At 37.6% G+C, this 23,371-nt stretch overlaps 8 protein-coding genes across 8 annotated transcripts in view; 3 read left to right on the top strand and 5 right to left on the bottom strand.

Moving 5' to 3' along the window:
• Positions 1-23,371, bottom strand: part of LOC135705731 (E3 ubiquitin ligase Rnf121) — a 598,717-nt gene that overhangs the window by 247,709 nt on the left and 327,637 nt on the right. The window lies entirely within an intron of this gene.
• Positions 3,238-3,891, bottom strand: LOC135705776 (ejaculatory bulb-specific protein 3-like). The gene is made up of 2 exons (XM_065227630.1): positions 3,874-3,891; positions 3,238-3,789 (listed from the first exon to the last, which is right to left on the bottom strand). The coding sequence occupies exon 2, from the start codon at positions 3,767-3,769 to the stop codon at positions 3,389-3,391; it is 381 nt and encodes a 126-aa protein (XP_065083702.1). The 5' UTR covers positions 3,770-3,789; positions 3,874-3,891; the 3' UTR covers positions 3,238-3,388.
• LOC135705779 (ejaculatory bulb-specific protein 3-like) lies at positions 4,734-5,291 on the top strand. The gene has a single exon (XM_065227632.1). It carries the CDS (start codon positions 4,753-4,755, stop codon positions 5,131-5,133), a length of 381 nt encoding a protein of 126 aa, XP_065083704.1. The 5' UTR covers positions 4,734-4,752; the 3' UTR covers positions 5,134-5,291.
• Positions 7,361-7,747, bottom strand: LOC135705770 (ejaculatory bulb-specific protein 3-like). Its single transcript, XM_065227623.1, has one exon. It carries the CDS (start codon positions 7,745-7,747, stop codon positions 7,361-7,363), a length of 387 nt encoding a protein of 128 aa, XP_065083695.1.
• On the top strand, positions 8,572-9,104 carry LOC135705780 (ejaculatory bulb-specific protein 3-like). The gene has a single exon (XM_065227633.1). It carries the CDS (start codon positions 8,620-8,622, stop codon positions 8,998-9,000), a length of 381 nt encoding a protein of 126 aa, XP_065083705.1. The 5' UTR covers positions 8,572-8,619; the 3' UTR covers positions 9,001-9,104.
• Positions 17,949-18,340, bottom strand: LOC135705652 (ejaculatory bulb-specific protein 3-like). Its single transcript, XM_065227394.1, has one exon. The coding sequence runs from the start codon at positions 18,333-18,335 to the stop codon at positions 17,949-17,951; it is 387 nt and encodes a 128-aa protein (XP_065083466.1). The 5' UTR covers positions 18,336-18,340.
• Positions 19,071-19,598, top strand: LOC135705774 (ejaculatory bulb-specific protein 3-like). The gene is made up of 2 exons (XM_065227628.1): positions 19,071-19,097; positions 19,189-19,598. The coding sequence occupies exon 2, from the start codon at positions 19,209-19,211 to the stop codon at positions 19,587-19,589; it is 381 nt and encodes a 126-aa protein (XP_065083700.1). The 5' UTR covers positions 19,071-19,097; positions 19,189-19,208; the 3' UTR covers positions 19,590-19,598.
• Positions 22,252-22,715, bottom strand: LOC135705769 (ejaculatory bulb-specific protein 3-like). Its single transcript, XM_065227622.1, has one exon. The coding sequence runs from the start codon at positions 22,675-22,677 to the stop codon at positions 22,291-22,293; it is 387 nt and encodes a 128-aa protein (XP_065083694.1). The 5' UTR covers positions 22,678-22,715; the 3' UTR covers positions 22,252-22,290.

Genomic DNA, 23,371 nt, shown 5'->3' with positions numbered 1-23,371 from the left:
TTGTCTTTTTCATCAGTATGTCGTTTAGTTCGAGATCAAGAGCACATTGCTCGAAAAAACCTTGTGTTCTCTATCCCTACCCTGCCATCCGTTTGTTACAATTTGTTACCCCTAACCTCGAGATAGCAGCGAGTAATCGGCCTCCGTTTTACTAATGTTAGTTTTAAGTAATTTTGTAACCCAAACGATGAATATCGGCTCCGCAAAACTACGGCAAATGAGCCTGGAAAAATAAACACAAATATTTTTTTTTTAATGCTGGACTTCTTATTTTTGTTACTTGTTTTCTATGTCCAGCGAATTGAAAACTTTTTAAGTTTGAGATCTCAGGAGACCCAGCTTTTTTTTGAAACTGTGGTTAGAAATCCCTTGGAATTGTCCTCCGAGTTCATTTAGATTTTTGCTCAGAATTTCCTTTTTAATGCTCTTGGGTCTCCTCTTACAATACCAATTTTTCGATGCATGGGACATTAATATTCGAGCAGTTCCACGCCAACTGACAAATCGATTGTATTTTTCCCTCTCCAAATTCCATGAAGTATAGCATAATTGTTCACTAGGGGCAAAGGACCAAAATTGTGTCGGAATTTGGCCATAGCTCACGCTTAATTTTACAAAATGACGTGTTAGATATTTTTCAATAAGTCATAGTACGAAAACGGTTCATATCTTTGATATGACGTCTGTGACAAAGTTTTTGGAAACTGGATTGCCTTTTCAAAAAAAAAAAATAATAATAATAATAATAAAAACTGTTGATAATTACAAACTTTTGTCAAAACTGGGAAGAAACTGTTAAAACTTCAATAATAAAATAATAGGTTAAGATGGGGTGAGATAACTTTATACAAATTTTAAAATTATTTTCAATATATTTTCGTGAATTTATCATGAAGCACTGCTAGTCCAGACATTGAACTATGTTTTTTAACAGATCCTCTAAAAAGTGGTAAAAAAGGTATTTTAAGCGACCCATTTTACACTACGTTTTGAACATGCTTAGTTGAAAGCTTACCAAAAATACAAAATGTTCTGAAACTACACTGACACAATTGATACTTTAAATTTGACCATAGCTGCAGTAATCAGCTCCTTTACTAGCTGCCCTAAATTGCATCACTTTCAAAAAGCTGTAACATTTTGCCCTTTGGGTTTTTTTGATAAAATTTTGTTGGAGATGGTCTCAGCGTGTATTGTTTACACTGCGTGAGTTTAATTGTGAAATTTTTAGTAGTTTTGAAAATGAAGTCGAAGAAACAGCGCGTGCGTGAGAAAATTTTGCACACTCACCTCAATAATCCACATCTTTCGCACCGAGCCATCGGAAAGATGTTGGAAATCCAACAATCTACTGTTTCTCGTGTCATAAAACGTTTCGGAGAACGTTTAACTGTCGATCGGAAGCTAGTGAGTGCAAGAAAAAGTGTTCCATACTGTGTTGAAGATCGCAAGCGAGTGGTTACTGCCTTCAAATGCAAACCCAACTATTCCGTACGTGTTGTTTTGAAAAAAAAAAACTGTGATTGACAATAATTTTCATCTAGAAAGCCAAGAAACGAGCAGGCAGACATGGAAAATCATTTACGTTCATTACGTGCATTCATTTACATTCATTTGCCTCTAACTTTTTTCATCAACAGAATTCCATGAAGTGATGTGTGAAGCTTTTGTAGGTTTTGATATTAACTACAACCTTTTTGAATAATTCAAATCTGTATGTCTTATGCACGATGATCCAGGGCGAACAGAACTTATCTACGTTTTTCAGTGAATTTAAATTACATTCACTGAAAAATAGTAACAATTTCGGTACGCTCTAGTTCGTCATACATAAGAGGTACAGATTTAAGTTATCGACAAAAGTTGTAGTTATTATTAAAACCTACAAAAGTTTCATACATCATTTAACGGAATTCTGTTGGTGGAAAAAGTTAGAGGCAAATGAATGTAACTGAATGCACGAAATGAATGTAAATGATTTGCCATGCCTGCGAGCAGGTCTACGTTCATTCAGGTTCAGAAAGCACCAAACCGCAATGAATGACATAATAGGAGAACTAGAACGCGGGCACGTAACCCAAGTAACATTGCAGGTTTTATCGCGGTTTTATAGCATTCTACAAGTCTAAATCATGGTGTACAGAACCCTCATAAAACCAAAATTGTTACTTGGGAAGCTATACACACAAATGTTGACAAAACCACACTGCTGTATCATGGACGATGAAATATACGTAAAGGCGGACATCAAACAAATTCCGGGAAACCAGGATGTGAGTGCGAAAGACAAGTTCGATGTTTCAGATTCCCTCAGGAAACAGTAAGTGTCGAAATTCCCTAAGAAATTCATGATTTGGCAGGCGATTTGTTCGTGCGGAAAACGGAGAAATTTCGATTTAAGTAACATGTAGTTTTTGCCTTTTGATGCGTTTCTATACAAATATTGAAATTGTTTTCCTGTAAGTCCGTTCGTTGCCATTCTAAAATTTTAATTATTAAAAAAAATAAGAAACCAATAGCGTTGTGTACTTTTGGATATAAGGTCTTAGTGTCGAGCTGTCATAATCGAGATCTAACTGTACTAACGTGTGGGAAATGAAACTAATCATCGCTGGGAAATATAAAAAGATGAATCAGGAAATTTCTTCAACTCTCGATTACGTTTTCAATGGAACGTATGTGCTTTTGTAAACAAAAGTAAACTAACAACACCATCTTGTTGGCGAAACATTACTCTTTCTGATGGTGATGTTAGTTTGCATGAGAGTGCTAAGATTTTCGACGAATTGACGATTGAATCTTTGTTTACAAAATCAGATACGTCCCTTTGAAAAAGGAAATCAAAAAATTTGGAATTGAGAGTATATTATTGGCAATCCAGAGAACAAATAGCATTGCATTTCCGAGCATGGTGTGGTTGTTAAATGCAATGCCATTTTTTCTCTGGATTGACAATATTTAAAAGCGTACATTTGCTATATCAATGTTATGTATAATATTGAAACGTTACGAAAATAATTGATGTGTGGGAATGAAACTGATGAAGATTTGTCATGTATTCAAAATACCAAGTGGAATTAAATGGAAAATAACGACCTTTTTTTAATCTTGTGAGTATTCCACTAACAACCCAATTCATAATAATAATCGATGTTGAAGAAATGTGATGCTTGATGCATGAAACATCATTCAGGAAATAAAGTGATATTTTTAGAAACACACAATAGTCAACATATTAGTTACTGGAATCCGTATAATGTCACAATGTCGGAATCTACAGAACTACAACTGATTGGAGGCGTGGTTATGTGATTGCAAAACGAAAAGCATTCATCAGGATCATAGCGTTTGTTCGATTTCAGTCTTATGCGATGGGTATCATTCCAATTTACAGCTTGATTCCATCCTTCTCGGCCTTGGCCACGTTCTTCTCGACGTACTTGTTATCGGGGTCGTACTTGGCCTTCAGGGCCTTCCATTCCTCTGGGTGGTTCTCGGTCAGGAACTTGATGGTCTTGGTGCTGGACTCATTCTGCTTCTCGCTGCACTTGGAGCAATCGTTTTCCAGGGCATCGGGTAGGACACGCTTCAGTTCATTGCCCTCTGGGGTACAGGCTCCCATATCCATCAAGCAGTTGTAGTAGTTCTTGAACAGACGGTCCGACTTGAGGATCTCATCGATATCGACGCTATCGTACTTGGTGGTGTACTTGTCGTCTTGGGCAGCAGCCACGGCGATCAGGGCCAGAGCAACGATAAAGAGTTTCATTTTCGAGGATTCGATTTCAACTGAAATGGCAGAAATTGGTTAATTTGTAGGATCCCTTAGGACATCTAGACAGGTGTCCAATTTAAGGTTGAACCTGGACTTACCTTGATGCTTGACGAAGTGCAAAATTGAACTATGCTTATTTCAGATTCCTCATCGGCTATATATAGCGGAAGGTTTCTTCTTGTTTACATCCCATGGGATCAACAATCGCGAATGTTGTTCCTTCTATCTTTTACTCATCGCGATTTTTTTTTTTTCATTTTTGCCGTTTCACATTCGGTTCTTTTTCATCTGTCTATAACGTGTAAGCTGTATACAGTCTAATTGACTTGCAAATCTTTGTTAGAACCTTTTGAATCTGATAATTTATTGTTGATGTTGAATTCATCACAAAAATGCAACGAGATTTGGATATTTCAATAGTTTTAGCGAAAATACAATATCTAAAATCGGCATCCTACCAAGCGTGAACCGCACAATGCAAATTCTTCCACAGCTTTGAGGTTCACTTTTGGCAGGTTGCTTATTTCTGAAATTGCATTATTCACAAAATCATTGCACCATCCTGAAGACCGGTTCATTGCATTTTGGTAATTCGTATCAACATTGCAATATTAAAATGAAAAGATTCAAGTGATTAGCGAATTAATTAGGCAGTCGAAGGTAGACAGATTGTAGACAGACGAAAAAGCAACGAATGTGAAGTGGCAGCACTAGAAAAAAAAAATTGCGGCTGGTGGGAGAAAGAAAGAACAACATTCGTGATTGAATATCCCGTGGGATGGAAACAAGAAGAAACCCACCGCTATATAAGCCGATGGGGAATCCGAAATAAGCATAGTTCAGTTCTGCATTTCATCAGACATCAAGGTAAGTCCAGGTCCAATCCCAAATTGGATTTCTTTCTAGATGTCCTAAAAGGACCATCGAACTTCAACTAATCGTTTCTTACCATTTCAGTTGAAATCGAATCCTCGAAAATGAAATTCTTCATCGTTGCTCTGGCCCTGATCGCCGTGGCTGCTGCCCAGGACGACAAGTACACCACCAAGTACGATAGCGTCGATATCGATGAGATCCTCAAGTCGGACCGTCTGTTCAAGAACTACTACAACTGCTTGATGGATATGGGAGCTTGCACCCCAGAGGGCAATGAACTGAAACGTGTCCTGCCCGATGCCCTGGAAAACGATTGCTCCAAGTGCAGCGAGAAGCAGAATGAGTCCAGCACCAAGACCATCAAGTTCCTGACCGAGAACCACCCAGAGGAATGGAAGGCCCTGAAGGCCAAGTACGACCCCGATAACAAGTACGTCGAGAAGAACGTGGCCAAGGCCGAGAAGGATGGAATCAAGCTGTAAATTGGAATGATACCCATCGCATGAGACCGAAATCGAACACACGCTATGATCCTGATGAATGCTTTTCGTTTTGCAATCAAATAACCACGCCTCCAATCAGTTGTAGTTCTGTAGATTCCGACATTGTGACATTATACGGATTCCAGTAACTAAAATAATGATTTTTTGAGTTTTGACAAGAATATCACATTTTTTCTAAGTGCTTTAAAGCATTTTTTTCCAGTAACGTCATCATCACAGCTTTTCGATAATTAAGAATGATGCAAGAGATGAGTATTGAAAAACTATTAGCTGCAGTGGGAAATTATGGATATAATCTTGGCAGAAAGTTTTCCCACTCCTAAACTTGCTAAATGGTTAGTAAAGGAATTTCAAAATATGCCTAAAACGCTGTCCAGACTGGACAGTTATAACATGTTATAACGGTTTTCAAATAATTGCAACACATAAACAACCATTAAGATAGCGCTATAACATGTATCTATAACTCTGTAGTCTGAACGTACTATAAGCCCTTTCCAAGTCGGTCAGTTAAGAGTACACAGGATTTCGCAAGTCAATTTCAGGCATCAGGAGATTATTCGGGAAGATGTGTACTGTTACAGTCTCCTGGAAAATTAGGGATGCTACTAGGAACATTCAACTTCGGTCGTATCTCGAGCTTGCTTGTCTTTGTTTGGAGGAAAATTACTTAATTTTTAAAGAGAATTTTTGTAAACTGCCTAAATGTGCTGTTCATGTTTTGAAAATATTTTGAAGAATGGAAATTTGTTGCCCAAGCGTTGGTGTAGGTACGCCGACGACATTTTTCAGAATTGTCAAAAGGAAAGATTCATCAAAAATGTTGGAGGCCATAAACAGTATTCACAAGGATATCAAGTTCTCTCACGAAGAAGATGACGGTTGACGATTTCGAAATCTACAGGGAAACAACGACCAACGAACCAACGAACACCAAGTGAGTAATTCCAAGCTATCCAATCCACTCTCATCAACACAAAATGGCCGATTTTTATCACATGATTCTAAGGATGTTAACTCTTCCCTTTTGCGATATAGGTAAATCGAAGGAAATGGTTCATAATTTTGAAATAGCAAGGTGTAACCTTCAAGGAAAAATTCACTAGGAAGGTTAATTGGTATCAAGACAGAACTAATCAGGCAAAATCAACAAGACGGACTATGATAACTCTTACACCAGGGTATAAATCTTTGAAACGAGAAGCCGTGAATTGTGACACACATATTACTAAACCGTTGAGTTTGAAGTTCAGGAGATTAAGTATTAAGTAGCACGAATAATCAGCTGAAATCGTTGTAGGGATCAACAAAGGACCCAATAAATGTCTTGGGAAAAGCCGGTATCTACACAATTCTTGTCCACATTGTGATGATATCTACGTTGGTCAAACTAAAAAGACTTCGAAAACGAGGTTCAATGAACACATCGCTGAGGTAAGCAAGGCTAAGCATGAGATGGATGAAGGACTTCATTGCGACTTCAGATCTAAGGTTGTAGAATTTATTTTTTTCTAAGGAGTACAATTTGATATCCTGCGGAGTGTATTTTCGCTTTAGAAACTTGACGTAGCAGAAAGCGCCTTAGAAACTTGACGTAGCTCAGAATTCATATCTTTAACTATTTGACATGGAACTGTTGAATGATGCCATTGCCATTTATAAATAATTTTAAAACAACAAAATGATTAATAATTTTTTAAACGTCATAATAATAAATTTTACTCATGAATCCTAAATATTCAGAGAATCTTTTCAGAGGTTTTGAAAGAATCAGTATCAGAACATTGCCATATATGTTTTTAAATTGATTAATTTTTTTAATTTTTTTGTATTTGAAATTCAAGTCGTAAAACAAAAAAATAAAAAAAAAATAAATCTAATATTTTGTTACTGTAGCCAATTTGGATTATCCTACATAATTTAAGATTCAAATGCTACCCACCTGAGGGTAGCCCGTGATCTACGAGTTGGTAGCGATCCATAGATTGAGAAACGCTGCTCTAAATTAGGACAAATAATCAAACTAAATTCATTTCCAAAACGGCGTCCAAATGTGATATTGGTGACAAGTACAACAACCAACTATTAAGATACTGAAATCCGTTTATTGTCGTGGTGTCAAAAAGGTGCAACAGCCGAATTTAACCAATTTCTTTGCAAGTGGTTGACTTCCATTTGTTCCGTTTCCAATTTTTCCAGTGCCAGTTTACAGCTTAATGCCATCCTTCTCGGCCTTGGCAACGTTCTTCTCGACGTACTTATTCTCTGGGTCGTACTTGGCCTTCAGGGCCTTCCATTCCTCTGGGTGGTTCTCGGTCAGGAACTTGATGGTCTTGGTGCTGGACTCATTCTGCTTCTCGCTGCACTTGGAGCAATCGTTTTCCAGGGCATCGGGCAGGACACGCTTCAGCTCATTGCCTTCGGGGGTGCAGGCTCCGGTATCCATCAAGCAGTTGTAGTAGTTCTTGAAGAGACGGTCCGACTTGAGGATCTCATCGATATCGATGCTATCGTACTTGGTGGTGTACTTGTCGTCTTGGGGTTTGGCGGCAGCCAAGGCGAGCAGGGCCAGAGCAACGATGAAGAATTTCATATTGATCTGTAGTGGAAAGAAACGGTTAGTTGATAGTTCGTAGGTCCTGTAAGTTAATATATAAAGGAATCCGCTTCGACTCACGTTGATGTTTGAAGAGGTGCAGAATTGAACTATGATTATTTCGGGTTTCACATCGGCTATATATAGTGGTGGTATTTTTTCTTTCTTCCATCCTACGGGATTGACTATCTCGCTATTTCTGCTTCATCATCTTCGTTTCTTCTTTGTCTGTTTATAGTCTGCCTGCATACAATTCTGGTAGCTTTTAACCTATCGGATGAAAAATTCTTGAAACACAAATTAGGATTGATTATGTGCATTCATGTCCAGAACCAATGACTGAATGTTAATCAATTAAAATGGACCGATTGCAATAATTTTGAGAGGAATATTCGATCAATATTTTAATGCGTTACAACGTTGGTGCGATAGCTTATAGAAAACACAAAATTTCCCGTTAAGAGTAAAATCGTGTTTTGAAAATTGTAAACAAATTTAATGTCACCTATTCCTAATAACTATTTGCAAATTAATTGGACTACTCACGGTATACAAGTTCTAAACAAACGAAAAAGCAACGAATGTGATGTGGCAAAATCTGCAAATAAAATTGCGGTGGGTGGGAGACATAATGATAGAACAAAATTCGCGATTAATGATATCATGGGATGAAAAACACGAAGAAGCCTTCCGCTATATATAGCCGATGAGGAACCCGAAATAATCATAGTTCAGTTTTGCACTTCGTCAAGCTTCCAGGTGCGTCCAGGTTCAACCTAAAATTGGACACCTGTCTAGATGTCCGAAAAGACCTACGAACTAGCAACTAACCGTTTCTTACCATTTCAGTTGAAATTAAATCCTCAAAAATGAAATTCTTCATCGTTGCTCTGGCCCTGCTCGCCGTGGCTGCTGCCCAAGACGACAAGTACACCACCAAGTACGATAGCGTCGATATCGATGAGATCCTCAAGTCGGACCGTCTGTTCAAGAACTACTACAACTGCTTGATGGATATGGGAGCCTGTACCCCAGAGGGCAATGAGCTGAAGCGTGTCCTGCCCGATGCCCTGGAAAACGATTGTTCCAAGTGTAGTGAGAAGCAGAATGAGTCCAGCACCAAGACCATCAAGTTCCTGACCGAGAACCGCCCGGAGGAATGGAAGGCCCTTAAGGCCAAGTACGACCCAGAGAACAAGTATGTCGAGAAGAACGTGGCCAAGGCCGAGAAGGATGGAATCAAGCTGTAAATTGGAATGATCCCTGTTGTAAATTGCACTCAACTAACCGCGCTTTCGATCTGTTGTAGTTCTGTAGATTCCGGCATTGTGATATTATACGGATTCCAGTAACTAACATGTTGATTTTATGTGTTTCTTAGAATATCACATTTTCTCCTGTCTGATAGTACTGTTTGGAGAAATACATTTTAGTGATCTTAGTGGCACAAGAGGTTCTGTGATCCTATTTCTGTTTGCAATGGTTCAAATTGTATAGGGTAAAAATCGACTTCATTAATACCTTTAATTTTCAATATTGGAGGGTTGAGTAAATATATTCCTAGAAGATTCGTCCAGTTAGGATCTGGACGCAAAATTTATTTTATAGCATCGCACAGAGGAGTAACTAAAGCAAATACCTGGTCAACATAATTTCAATACTTCATGTAAAAAGTAGAAATAATTGATTTTCAATCAAATTGATATTTTTTATCGTATAAATTTTCCAAATTTTCTTTGAATTTATGGAAATAATACAGTTTCCAAAAGCCTAGCAAAGGTCAATCTGTACGAACCCAGATGAATTCTCATTGCCAATGTGTTCATAACAACTTGAAATTTAATACTTTCATAGATTATATGATCGGATCTCGAAAGACTTGACAACTTTTCCCGAAAAATGTTGTCTATTGATTATTTTAGTTACCTCTGGTAAGGCCTGTTCCCAAATAGTTGATCTTTGAAAAAAAAAAATTAAGCTCTGAATTATGCCAATGTTTTAGCACTTCTCTAAATTTTTAAATGTAATTTAACGTATTTCATTTCGTATTTTGTTTTGTGCAGTGCATATTTATGTATAGGGTAAATGAGCCAGTTATTGCACTTGTGCTCCAGTTTTTGTCCAGTTTCACTAAACTGACTCCCAAGTAACATTACAAATTTTAACGAGAAGCACTCTTCACAGGGTGACCAGTTAACCAGTTATGAGATGAGTTTTTTGAGAATTTCGAGAATAATTCCAAGGACATCTCGTAAAGAATGTCTAAAGAATTCTAAGGAGAATTATAAGTGAATTTTCAGAAGAATTTAGATAAGAGTTCCAGCATTATTATAAGCTGTATTGTAAGACAATTCTGAGGTGAACGGTATGACCATTCTAATGATAGCTCAGGCAAATTTTAAATATTATTATAAAAGGAAGCTTCAGTGAACTCTTTCGAAGTGAATCTTAGGATAAGTTACTTGAATGTTTTGAAATGTTATTTTTTTTTACTAGTTCGTTTATTTACTAGGCTCAGTCGTGTGTGACACTTTGCGGAGCCAAAATCAGTAATGTTTGATTTTACATTTTAAATAGCAGTAGTTCTAGGTTAGTATTGGGTAGCAATTACTCGTGGCGGGCTCGAGGTTAATGGGTAACAATTTCGATGGGAAGGAGCTAGGTAGGAAACTGGTTTCTGAAGTCTTCAGATACTACTCTCGGACGGTTGACCAAATCCTGGCTGGGCAGGGGCAAGTAGCACAGGAACAGGAGGATAATAAGACTGGGACACAATGGCGGGAAATTGTTTGGAAAGGAGGGGATAGTCACATCAAACTCTAACATCAGACAAACAAAGGAATTCGTAGATCGCTTGCATGTAGGGAAGATCACGTGTTCCCAATACATCTCTTACTTCACGGAAGGGTTGTCTACCTCGGGCCACTAGGGTATCCAATAGACGTGCTCTGGAGGCGTCATTACCCGGGCAATACCAAACTGCGTGATCGATGTCATCATAACCGGTTCTGCACCTACATATATTGCTGTCAACGAGGTTTATTCTATAGAGATGTGCGTCTAGCGAGTAGTGGTTGGACATAAGTCTTGACATCACTCGAATGAATCCCCGACTTACATCCAGACCTTTGAACCACGCTCTCGAAGAAACATTTGGAATAATGGAATGTAACCACCGCCCAAGAGAATTATTTGTCCAATCGTTTTGCCAACTTAAAAGAACTCTGACGTACTAATGGGAAAAATTCATCATGTGAAATTCTTCTATCATACATCTCGCCTTGTTGTGCGCCCACCTTTGCGAGAGAGTCTGCCTTCTCATTGCCTGGGATTGAGCAATGTGCTGGGACCCATACAAAGGTAATCATATATGATCTTTCGACCAGCAAACTCATCTGCTCCCTTACCTTTGAAAGGAATGTTCAAGGGACTCTCAGAGAGAATTCTTAATTTATTTTAGAGTAACCCTGAAAAGAATTCTGTGAAGGGAAATTATTCCAATGCACTTTTTTTAATGTGGTTAAAACACGTTTGACGATTTCAACTGCAGAACAAGCGGCATTTTCCCGGAATTTTGAAAATGTTTCCGGATGAGCGATATACATTAAAATAAGCATATAACCGAATGCGATTGAGCCGAAGAGATTACTCGTTTAAATGAGTCATCACGGAGAACAATTTTTTTTTTTTTTTTTTTTTTTATTAATTTATTTGTACAGGCTCAATTGAATAAACTTTACAGAGCCGAGTTATCATTTGCATTATACATGATTCATGTCTTAAATCTAGAGTTAAAGGAATTGAACCGATTACTCGCGGTCGTCTCGAGGTTAGTGGAGATTTACAATTTTTTGGATGGGGAAAGGGAGAAGGAGGTTTGAAATATGATTTATTATACAAATATTTAATTAATCCTAAAACATGAACTTATTTCTATTCATCTTGAAGACAAACATAAAAAAAAACTACACGCACAATACACAAACTAAACACAAGGTTAATCAAACTTACAATCTAAGGTTAGTATTCTTAAAGTAAACATATATGAGTTTCATAAACTCCAGATCACGTCTAGCCAAAATATCCCGAACTGGAACATTAGGTTGTCTACCTCGAGCCCGAAGGGAATCGCACAGCTCAGATCTGACTCCACGATGCTCAGCACAAGACCAAAGGATGTGATCGGCGTCTTGGTAACCTTGTCCACATTCACAGAGATTGCTGTCTCCCAGCCCAACACGAAACAAGTGAGCGTTTAATGAATAGTGATTGGACATGAGGCGAGGCATCAGACGAATGAAGTCTCGACCCACATCCAACCCCTTGAACCAAGGACTCTTCGACACCTTAGGGATGATCGAGAATAGCCATCGTCCCAAACTTCCTTCACTCCATTTATTTTGCCAACTGGCGAGCGACTGTTGACGATAAATGAAGAAAAATTCATTGTAGGCGATTTGTCGATCGTAAATATCGCCTTGCATAGCGCCCAGAGAACAAATTTTAGCAGACGCAATTATTTTTCCAGTCAAAATAACTATATTGTTCAATTGTTTTAGAGATAACCCGAAACTATAGTTGATTTGACTATATATAGAGGGCAACTACTATAGTCCATAGTTGGCTACTCGGTTGGCTCAACAATATTTTTCAGTAGATGAACAAACGTCAAACTTCAAAATACAACTATGCTTTAGTTGATTCAAGAAAACTTTTATTAGTAAAGCAAAATTTTATAATGTTCATTAAACGAACTGCTCTTCATTATCGACATATTAAGGAAGTTTGTTTTGCTTCTTTATCGATCTCAAAAACACAACTGCAAAATCATTAAGTGAACAAGAACATTCAACTTAGATTCGAACCGTGTTCATCTGCGTGAGAGCCAGCTATCTTATCGCCTGCTCTACGCATCACAAGTTAAAAGTATGTGGATTTATGATGATCAGTTGAAACAAAATTTTATAAATAAATTACATTTGACGGTTGTTATAATTGATCAAAGTTATAGTTGAATTGAGTATAAAATGAACAGTTGAATCTATTAGGTAGATATGATTGAGTCGACAGCAGGGTTGATTCCACTCACTTGCTATAAAAAAATGATTTCCTGATTTTTAAAATCATTAGATGTTATAATGATATTTTGTACTTGTTAGATACAAGAAGAGGTTGAAAAGCAAGTGTTTGACTCATAAAATCTGTCAATTTCGCTACCAGAGTGTTACAATCAGCGATCTTATGATTCGTGAGCGTTCACTCAGAGTGAGCGCTCGTGAGTCGCAAAATCGCTGATTGTGACTATCTGAAAGCAAATTTGTCAAAAACTTGCCTTTCAACCTCTTCTTGTATCTAACAAGAACAAAATATGATTATAACATCTAATGATTTCAAAATTCAGAAAATCATGTTTTTATAGCAAGTGAGTGGAAGCAAGCCTGGTCGACGGTCAAATTTTTGTTGGAATAACTATAGGTTTCTTTCAAACAACAATATTTTTCCATGTGAAAGTAACTACACTGGACACTTTTTGCGTGGTTTTTTTACACGGTTTTTTACGCGGTTTTTTTACGCGGATTTCGGAATTTACACGGTTTTTTTACGTGGATTTCGGAATGTACGCGGTTTTTTTTACGCGGATTTTGGTTTTTTTTTACGCGGATTTCAGAATTTACGCGGTTTATCGTTATACACTAGAGTCGCTGTTTACGCGGTTAATTTTTACACGGTCTTTTTTTTACGCTTTTTTTTTACGCAAATTCCGGAATTTACGCGTTTTTTTTACGCGTTTTTTTTTTACGCGGGACGTATTACCCGCGTAAAAAGCGACTCCAGTGTATTAGGATTGTTATTTTAACCTAACGAATTTCTTCTCCGTGATTACTTAGACAGCAGATTTTTGTCCTAGATGAAGACAAATTCCGGGAAAAATCGAGAAAAAAACCAGAAAATTCCGAATTGTAATTTGCTGGTCTTAAGGCCTAAATCATGATCATGTTAATACAAAAAAAAATCATTGCCTTTTTTCTTCGTGATGTCAATATATTTATACCAGAAAATACCATGAATATTGGGTGCCGAGAAATATATGGAAAAAGTGACCATCGAATTTTTCAAACCAGCCATACAGAAAAAGTTCATTGCCTCGAAAAAAGACCCTATGCAAAATTTGGGCTCAATCGGACATGATTTTAGGCGACGCAAAATCGTCAAAATTTGAACTTTGTTCATCTGAATAATCTCCCAAGGTTAGGGTTACATGAAATTTCGTTTAAAGAGTTTATTTTATAGTTTATAGATAATACTAGATCTCGAGCATTTTTAAGTTAGCTGGCATCAACGAAAAAATTGAATCCCGAAATGTGTCAGAAAGTCGATTTTAGACAAAACATTTTTTTCGAGTTAACACTAAAGGGTGATACGGTCAAAATTTGGTCAATATCAACTTGACGTATTTCTTTCAATTTTGCATTTAAAAAACCTGAACACCCCTCATTTTGAAGGTGTATGTGTGTAAAATGTTGCTCCTATTTTGATTTTGGAATTCACTCTTCAGTTGTCAAAATGCCGTCCAAGCAAGAAGAGCAGCATATCAAAATTTTGCTCGCGTATCGCGAAAATCCGAGCTACTCGCACGCAAAGTTGGCAAAATCGCTAAAAGTTGCCAAATCAACCGTTACAAATGTAATTAAAGTGTTTGGGGAACGTTTGTCGACAGCCAGGAAGTCTAGATCGGGGGGAAATCGAAAACCGGAAGCCGCTGAGACGACAAAGAGAGTTGCCGGTAGTTTCAAGCGAAACCCTAACCTCTCTCTCCGAGATGCCGCAAATAAGCTGAGTGTATCGTCTACAACCGTGCATCGAGCCAAAAAACGAGCCGGACTATCGACTTACAAGAAGGTAGTGACTCCAAATCGCGATGATAAACAAAATACGACGGCCAAAGCGCGATCCCGGAGGCTGTACACGACGATGCTGACGAAGTTTGACTGCGTGGTAATGGACGACGAAACCTACGTCAAAGCCGACTACAAGCAGCTTCCGGGACAGGAGTTTTATACGGCAAAAGGAAGGGGAAAGGTAGCAGATGTTTTCAAGCACATGAAACTGTCAAAGTTCGCAAAGAAATATCTGGTTTGGCAAGCCATCTGTACCTGTGGCTTGAAAAGCAGCATTTTCATAGCTTCCGGGACTGTCAACCAAGAAATTTACGTGAAAGAGTGTTTGAATAAACGTCTGCTGCCTTTCCTGAAGAAACACGGTTGTTCCGTACTGTTTTGGCCGGATTTGGCATCTTGCCATTACGGTAAAAAGGCCATGGAGTGGTACGCCGCCAACAACGTGCAGGTGGTTCTCAAGGACAAGAACCCTCCCAACACGCCAGAGCTCCGCCCAATTGAGAAATACTGGGCTATTGTCAAGCGGAACCTAAAGAAGACCAAAAAAACTGCTAAGGGCGAGCAGCAGTTCAAGGCAAACTGGCTTTCTGCGGCGAAGAAGGTGGACAAGGTGGCTGTACAAAATCTGATGGCAGGGGTCAAGCGTAAGGCCCGGCAATTCGGATTTGGAAAAGCGGAAGCCTAACTGAATATTTTTCCTGAATTTTATACTAATTGAACTTGAAAAAGAAATTTAATTTGATTTTTTAAATAAACGATTTCACCGATTTACACGCGTTTTCCCTTGACCAAATTTTGACCGTATCACCCTTTAGATCTCGACATTTCACGCATTGGAAATCATTTGGCGTCGAAAAAAAAATTTCGTTTTACAGGCGATTTTTCAGATGAAAAAAGTTCAAACATTGGCGATTTTTCGCCACCCCAAATCATGAGCCCAAATTTAGCAAAGGGTCTTGAATATTTTGTGTTTGGTTGGTTTTAATTTTATTTAGGTTCCTCTCTTGGCAACCCTAATAAGCAATTATAACGGGGTTGTTAGAAAATAGGTCTACCCATTCAATAGCTCTTGATAGATTTTCAGTTTATTTTTAATTTAGAAAAATGATACTAATAATTTGCATTTTATCCAAAATTGGGTTATTTCTGAAATCAGTTTTTTGACAAAATATTATCACATACGAATGATGTGACACCACAATCATGACGAGTCTTGTTGATTTTACAGGTGCATGGGGTAAGTAACACCATTGTCTTGAGTGACAAAAATCTTTTAAAAGTTATCTGATTTCCACTAGGATGTGAAAGTTTGTGTTAAATGCTATCAGCGGGTAAACAAAGCCTTTTAGTCCTCATGCAAAACAGTAGAGATGGTAGACTTAATCTACCCCCTGACGATAATAGGTAAAGGTCTTGCTGAAGCCGTCATTTACCCTAACTGCAAATGTTGTTATTTTTTAATCTCATAATCAGCAGTTCTCAAACTTTTGTCGATTGCCACCCACTTTGAGAAATTTCATAAGCTCGCGACCCATCAATATGGAATGCAGACCAAACTCACTCAAAAACTTTAAAATGCAAAAAAAAGCCACCAAACTGCATGGTTGCCAAAACTCAACAACAGAATGACATTATGTCAAATGGCTTAAATTGCCGAAATAGCCACGAAAAAATGCGAAACAAGTAAAAATAGTTAAAAATGATAAGATTGTGCTAAAACGCCAAATCAGTCCAAAACTGCCTTAACTGTGCGAAAATGATTTGCAAATCGATATCAAAAACGACTTTTAAAGCAAATAGAAACGCTCTTGCAACGCAAGAATAATCATAAACACAGAAATGGTTTCTAAAACATCCTGGATACTCTAAATATAATATTGAAAATGCCTAAAGGACCATTGCCCTTCAAAACATGAAAAATGTCCTGACGTGCGCTCAACTAGCCTATAATTAATAGAATATATTTAATAACGCCAAAATGGCATTGAAATCACTAAAACGGCTTACCAACTCTTAAAATAATCTTGAAGCGTTAAAATGGCCAAACAAGTTAAATTCACCCGGACTTTCTAAACTGGCTTTAAAATGTTAAAATGGCACTGAAATTCGCAAATGAAATTCGCAAATGAAATTAACAATGCTATAACAACCCTGAAAACGGCAAAATAATTATATAATTGCCCAAATAATCCATTAATCACAATAGAGCAGTTCTACACTAAATGACGAATCGATCTGACTCGACCTTTTTCCATTTGCATCAAACTTTCACATTTTTACTGAAATTGTGCCATTTTGGCTCTTGTATTTTTCAATAAATTGTAGGACGAAAACGTCACTTCTGATCGAAATGATGTCTGTTACAAAGTTGTATAGAAAAATTAAGTCTTTCTAGGAAAAAAATATACACGATTATTTTTTTTTTGTAAATAATCTTTGAGTAAAAATTTCACAGCTAGTAAAATTCCTAAATAACTCATAATGCCCTTGTTCAATATTCATATTTACAATTTATTGAAAAATGTCAATAGACCTTTACGAAAAGAAAAATTTAAGGTTCAAAATGGCCGAATTTTAGTAAAACATGTGAATGGATGCCCATAACAAACAAGCAAAGTTTCATGCAGATCAGAGATGGTCGAGTTAAAAATTCATCTCTTTCACCATTTGACCTGGAACTGTTATAAGTTATTAAAAATTTCTAGATAATTTTAAAACAACAAAATGTTTAATATTTTTTAAATGTCAAAATATTACATTTTTCTCATGAATCCTGAATATCATCATGAAGATTCCATTCAGAGGTTTGGTATTAATCAGTACGAGAACATTGCCATATTTTTTTTTAATTTGTTTTAATTTTCGCATTTTTTTTATATTTGAAAATTAAGCTGTAAAACTACAAACAATAAATCCAACATGTTGTTACTGAAGCTCAGTTCTGATGATCCTACATAATTTGAATTCAAATAAATTTTACACAATATTGTAAAAACATGACCAAGAAAAACTTTTTTTTAATTTCTGTGACCCACCTGAGGGCAGCCCGTACCTCATCAGCGGATTGCGACTTATAGATTGAGAAACGCTGGTCTAAATAATGACAGTGAATCAAATTCATTCATTTCCAGAGCACCGTCCAAATGTGATATTCTTGACATAGTACAACAACCATCTATTCAGATACTGAAATCCGTTTATTGTCGTGGTTATTTGATGATGTAACAGGCGAATTTAACCAATTTCATTGCAAGTGGTCCACTTCAATTTGTTCCGTTTCCAATTTTTCCAGTTACAGTTTACAGCTTGATTCCATCCTTCTCGGCCTTGGCTACGTTCTTCTCGACGTACTTATTCTCTGGGTCGTATTTGGCTTTCAGGGCCTTCCATTCCTCCGGGTGGTTCTCGGTCAGGAACTTGATGGTCTTGGTGCTGGACTCATTCTGCTTCTCGCTGCACTTGGAGCAATCGTTTTCCAGGGCATCGGGCAGGACACGCTTCAGCTCATTGCCTTCGGGGGTGCAGGCTCCGGTATCCATCAAGCAGTTGTAGTAGTTCTTGAAGAGACGGTCCGACTTGAGGATCTCATCGATATCGATGCTATCGTACTTGGTGGTGTACTTGTCGTCTTGGGGTTTGGCGGCAGCCAAGGCGAGCAGGGCCAGAGCAACGATGAAGAATTTCATATTGATCTGAAGTGGAAAGAAACGGTTAGTTGATAGTTCGTAGGTCCTTTAAGTTAATCTATAAAGGAATCCGCTTCGACTCACGTTAATGTTTGAAGCAGTGCAAAATTGAACTATGATTATTTCGGGTTTTGCATTGGCTATATATAGTGGTGTTTTTTTTTCTTGCTTCCATCCTACGGGATTGTCTATCACGCTATTTCTGCTTCATCATCTTCGTTTCTTCTTTGTCTGTTTATAGTCTGCCTGCATACAATTCTGGTAGCTTTTAACCTATCGGATGAAAAATTCTTGAAACACAAATTAGGATTGATTATGTGCATTCATGTCCAGAACCAATGACTGAATGTTAATCAATTAAAATGGACCGATTGCAATAATTTTGAGAGGAATATTCGATCAATATTTTAATGCGTTACAACGTTGGTGCGATAGCTTATAGAAAACACAAAATTTCCCGTTAAGAGTAAAATCGTGTTTTGAAAATTGTAAACAAATTTAATGTCACCTATTCCTAATAACTATTTGCAAATTAATTGGATTATTCACGGTATACAAGTTCTTAACAAACGAAAAAGCAACGAATGTGAAGTGGCAAAACCTGCAAATAAAATTGCGGTGGGTGGGAGATATAATGATAGAACAAAATTCGCGATTAAAGATATCATGGGATGAAAAACACGAAGAAGCCTTCCGCTATATATAGCCGATGAGGAACCCGAAATAATCATAGTTCAGTTTTGCACTTCGTCAAGCATTCAGGTGCGTCCAGGTTCAACCTAAAATTGGACACCTGTCTAGATGTCCTAAAAGGACTTACGAACTATCAACTAACCGTTTCTTACCATTTCAGTAAAAATCAAATCCTCAAAAATGAAATTCTTCATCGTTGTTCTGGCCCTGCTGGCCGTCGCAGCTGCCCAAGACGACAAGTACACCACCAAGTACGATAGCGTCGATATCGATGAGATCCTCAAGTCGGAACGTCTGTTCAAGAACTACTACAACTGCTTGATGGATATGGGAGCCTGTACCCCAGAGGGCAATGAGCTGAAGCGTGTCCTGCCCGATGCCCTGGAAAACGATTGCTCCAAGTGCAGTGAGAAGCAGAATGAGTCCAGCACCAAGACCATCAAGTTCCTGACCGAGAACCGCCCAGAGGAATGGAAGGCCCTTAAGGCCAAGTACGACCCAGAGAACAAGTACGTCGAGAAGAACGTGGCCAAGGCTGAGAAGGATGGAATCAAGCTGTAATTTGGAATGATCCCTGTTGTAAATTGCAATCAACTAACCGCGCTTTCGATCTGTTGTAGTTCTGTAGATTCCGACATTGTGACATTATACGGATTCCAGTAACTAACAAGTTGATTTTATGTGTTTCTAAGAATATCACAGTTGCTCCTGACTGATTATACTGTTTGGAGAAATTTATTTAAGGGATCTCAATGGCACGAGAGGTACTGTGATCCTATTTCTATTTGCAATTGTTCAAATTGTATAGGGTAAAATTTGACTTCGTCAATTCTTATACCTTTTAATTGCCGAAGATATGAAAATTATATCTCAACAACCTATCATTTTTCGATATTTAATTGTTTAAAAAAAATCAATTATTTTGCTCTAACTTTTTAATTTCTATTTTGTTTATGGAACTTTCTTGGAAATTGAAGTTTTTCCTTGAATGTCGACGTGCATATTTTGAAGGTTGATGAGAATTGCTAGATAATATTTCACGAAACTTGTGGTGTAAAACGATCAATAACGGTTTTTACTGAAATCATATTTTTTTTTACAAAGGTACAAAAGGGGACGAACAGTATTCCTTGGTTTTGTATTCTGATTCATGTACTTTCAGAATATACGTTAATCTTCTGCTCATGTTTGCCCCTTTTGAATTAAAATTGATTGATTTTAAGCAAAACCATCATAACTTTTGTAAAACAACAGCTAGTTATTCTCAAAAACCTTCAAAAGTTGCGTCTTCTCATCAACTAAATTGATGAGATATAATTTTGATTTCTGCAGCAAAAATATTTAATATTAAATTATCTATAACTGTTTAAAAGCAAATATTCCACTAAACCTTAAAAATAAAAAGTAAGTATTTTAATTTAAACAAAAACAGAGGACCACCATTGTGGTGAGATCTTTTTTTTGCAGACAAACTCTCTGGAAGATGTCAAACCTCTAGAGTGCATGGTTTTCGATGTATAACAGGTGCAAAAGAGCTGTCCAAAGTAGCAACACTAACAACAACAATTTTAAAGTCATGATTTCCGTAAAAGTTGGAAGTGAGGTCTCCTATCAATAGTTTCGGAAGTCAGATATTCAGTCGCATCAGTCAGTGGTGTAGCGGTAATCGTGATTGACTCTCACTCCAAAAGGTCTGGGTTCAAACCCAGTCGGCGTCGCCGGGATTTTCTGATGCATAAAATCTCTGATCACGGCTACTTTTTACAATAGATGTCGCTAGTAATAATAGCTGTTAAAAAGTTACGGCGATTTATTTTGTGCAACAGAAAACCGAAAACATTTGATTTCAATGAAATATGGACCTTTTTCTGAAAAAAAAAATATTTTGTTTAGTGGGTCAGTTTTTTTTCATGCAACACCCCTCCCAAATTTGATGTTGTTTTCGCTTCCAAAATCGATACTGTTGGAAAACCTAACGGATAACTTTTTACCGGTGGCACCATGCTGTCAGCAGTGGTGAACTGAAAACTGACAGCATACAGTGATCCATTGATATATTCAGCAAAATATATTGAAATGATAAGCTTTACAACTATGTGAAACATTATCCTATCGTAAACTGTCACGCAAATAAATTTGAATTTTCAATTAGCATCCTAAGGAGTTTAATTTATGGACGATCCATTTTCCTGGTGTGCATTTCCAGAAGTGCATCCACCTTCAATTATGTGGGTTGGACAAGGTACTATTTTCCCGTAGAACTATTTAAATATTTTTGGAATCGTGAACTGGTTCCGGTGATATATGGTCGGAACATGTGCTGGTTTGTTAATGCCATGAATATAAATGTGGCCTGAAATGAATAAAATCCATCATGTGACACATTGAATGAAATGGAAATTTACACCCAGTTCAACGGTTATAATAATCAGAGCACAGGGCTATACTGGCCACATCCCACCATGTTCTCAGAACCTCCGGCCCCAGTTTCTAGCTAAGAGCCAAAATCCATTATGCGATACCTTAAATCACATGTTAATTCATGTATCTTTTCTCATCGTATGAACAAGTCAGAATTTATATTAATAAGAAGAGTAAGATTTTGCCATTAGGTTTTTAACTATTTCCTCTATAAAATCATGGTTGGGACAAAGCATTGACTGTCGAACACAGGTATTGTTGTGCGAAGCACATGTCCTAAATACCTGCCCAACCACTCCTCGCGCCTCTGAGCATATCTTTCTAAAAAGTAACAATTTTGGTTTTAAGATGGTACTGTAGACCATGATTTAGACTTGACCTTGATAAATATTGCAATGTTATTAGAATTGTGCCGTGCCTCCGGTATTATTTTGCTTTGTAACTTGCGCTTTTACTAACTAGGTTCAGGAAAGCCACATTCAGTGTCTTCATTAGCGACCCCAATTGTCCCGATTAACTTAAATGTTTGATTTAGAGCTTCCAACTCATGATTTTAAAATTGGATGTGATATTAAGTCATATGCCTGAAAGAATTTACTTTACTTTTCCCATAATAAATGACCGGGCAAGTGAAGTAAACTCTTTTTATTCATACGGGATTGGCTTCAAGAACACAGCATGTGAGTAATTAGCATCAGTTTATTGTCACAGAAAGTTCTACTGTATGATGGAGTCTACAGAACTAAATCTGGTAACATGATTATTGAAAAAGCAAAACCGAATAATCTTCATCATGATCCTCATCGTTCCAAGTCAGTCTCAAGCGCATGATTAGTCCCGTTTACAGCTTGATTCCATCCATCTCAGCCTTGGCCACGTTCTTCTCGACGTACTTGTTCTCTGGGTCGTACTTGGCCTTAAGGGCCTTCCATTCCTCCGGGCGGTTCTCGGTCAGGAATTTGATGGTCTTGGTGCTGGACTCATTCTGCTTCTCGCTGCACTTGGAGCAATCGTTTTCCAGGGCATCGGGCAGGACACGCTTCAGCTCATTGCCCTCTGGGGTACAGGCTCCGGTATCCATCAGGCAGTTGTAGTAGTTCTTGAAGAGACGATCCGACTTGAGGATCTCATCGATATCGATGCTATCGTACTTGGTGGTGTACTTGTCGTCTTGGGGTTTGGCAGCAGCCAGGGCGACAAGGGCCAGAGCAACGATGACGAATTTCATTTTTGGGGATGTGTTTTGAATACTGTAACAATAAGAAATGCATTGGATATTTGATAACAATCCTCAACAAGGATTTCAAATCAAGCTAGAACCTGAAACTCACCTTGCTGCCGGTGCGAAGTAAAGTTGAATATACTTAAGTCAAGTTCCACAGCTGTTATATATAGTTGCGCTAAGCTCTTCTTGTTTCCATCCTGAAGGATTGATTTTATCGCGAATTGTGTACGGTCGATCTCCAATCTGTAGATGATGATGTCTATTAGAAAAAAAAATGCTCGCAAGTAGAGGAAGTCATCGTTCATGCAATCGGTTCCGACTGCAGTGAGTATACTTAATGTTTGGAGAACCGGTAATCGCTGAAAAAATTGGCGTATCAAATGAGTGAGTCTTCAGTCTGGATGTGACGACGACGATGATACGTCAATTTGATTAAGTTAAGCAAAAAACTAATTTAAAGTTCTTATAAAAAAATGATTGAGTTTGACGATATTGAAATTAAATTATGACTCATCCATGATCGCATTGATTCAATAAGCAATAAGTGATTCCTATTTGTGGGTTAATTAGACGCATGCAAGGTCCAATTATCTTAGCTTCGTAGTATCAAACTGAACGCTTTTGCTCTGGTTCGGTTAGATTTGATGTTTTTGAGTGTGGCTCCTTTTGCCTATTCTTCGGTGGGTAGGTAAATGAT

Source organism: Ochlerotatus camptorhynchus, unplaced genomic scaffold (assembly GCF_037179485.1).
Source record: "Ochlerotatus camptorhynchus isolate MF236.1 unplaced genomic scaffold, CSIRO-AGI_Acam_v1.1 ptg000274l, whole genome shotgun sequence".
NCBI lineage: Eukaryota > Metazoa > Arthropoda > Insecta > Diptera > Culicidae > Ochlerotatus > Ochlerotatus camptorhynchus.
Note: the sequence above shows the minus strand (reverse complement) of the source record. Positions and strands in the feature narration are given on the sequence as shown.

What these genes read in the sequence shown, in the direction of transcription:
- LOC135705769 (XM_065227622.1), bottom strand. Translation starts at nt 22,677, where the DNA reads ATGAAATTCGTCATCGTTGCTCTGGCCCTTGTCGCCCTGGCTGCTGCC.
- LOC135705770 (XM_065227623.1), bottom strand. Translation starts at nt 7,747, where the DNA reads ATGAAATTCTTCATCGTTGCTCTGGCCCTGCTCGCCTTGGCTGCCGCC.
- LOC135705652 (XM_065227394.1), bottom strand. Translation starts at nt 18,335, where the DNA reads ATGAAATTCTTCATCGTTGCTCTGGCCCTGCTCGCCTTGGCTGCCGCC.
- LOC135705779 (XM_065227632.1), top strand. Translation starts at nt 4,753, where the DNA reads ATGAAATTCTTCATCGTTGCTCTGGCCCTGATCGCCGTGGCTGCTGCC.
- LOC135705774 (XM_065227628.1), top strand. Translation starts at nt 19,209, where the DNA reads ATGAAATTCTTCATCGTTGTTCTGGCCCTGCTGGCCGTCGCAGCTGCC.
- LOC135705776 (XM_065227630.1), bottom strand. Translation starts at nt 3,769, where the DNA reads ATGAAACTCTTTATCGTTGCTCTGGCCCTGATCGCCGTGGCTGCTGCC.
- LOC135705780 (XM_065227633.1), top strand. Translation starts at nt 8,620, where the DNA reads ATGAAATTCTTCATCGTTGCTCTGGCCCTGCTCGCCGTGGCTGCTGCC.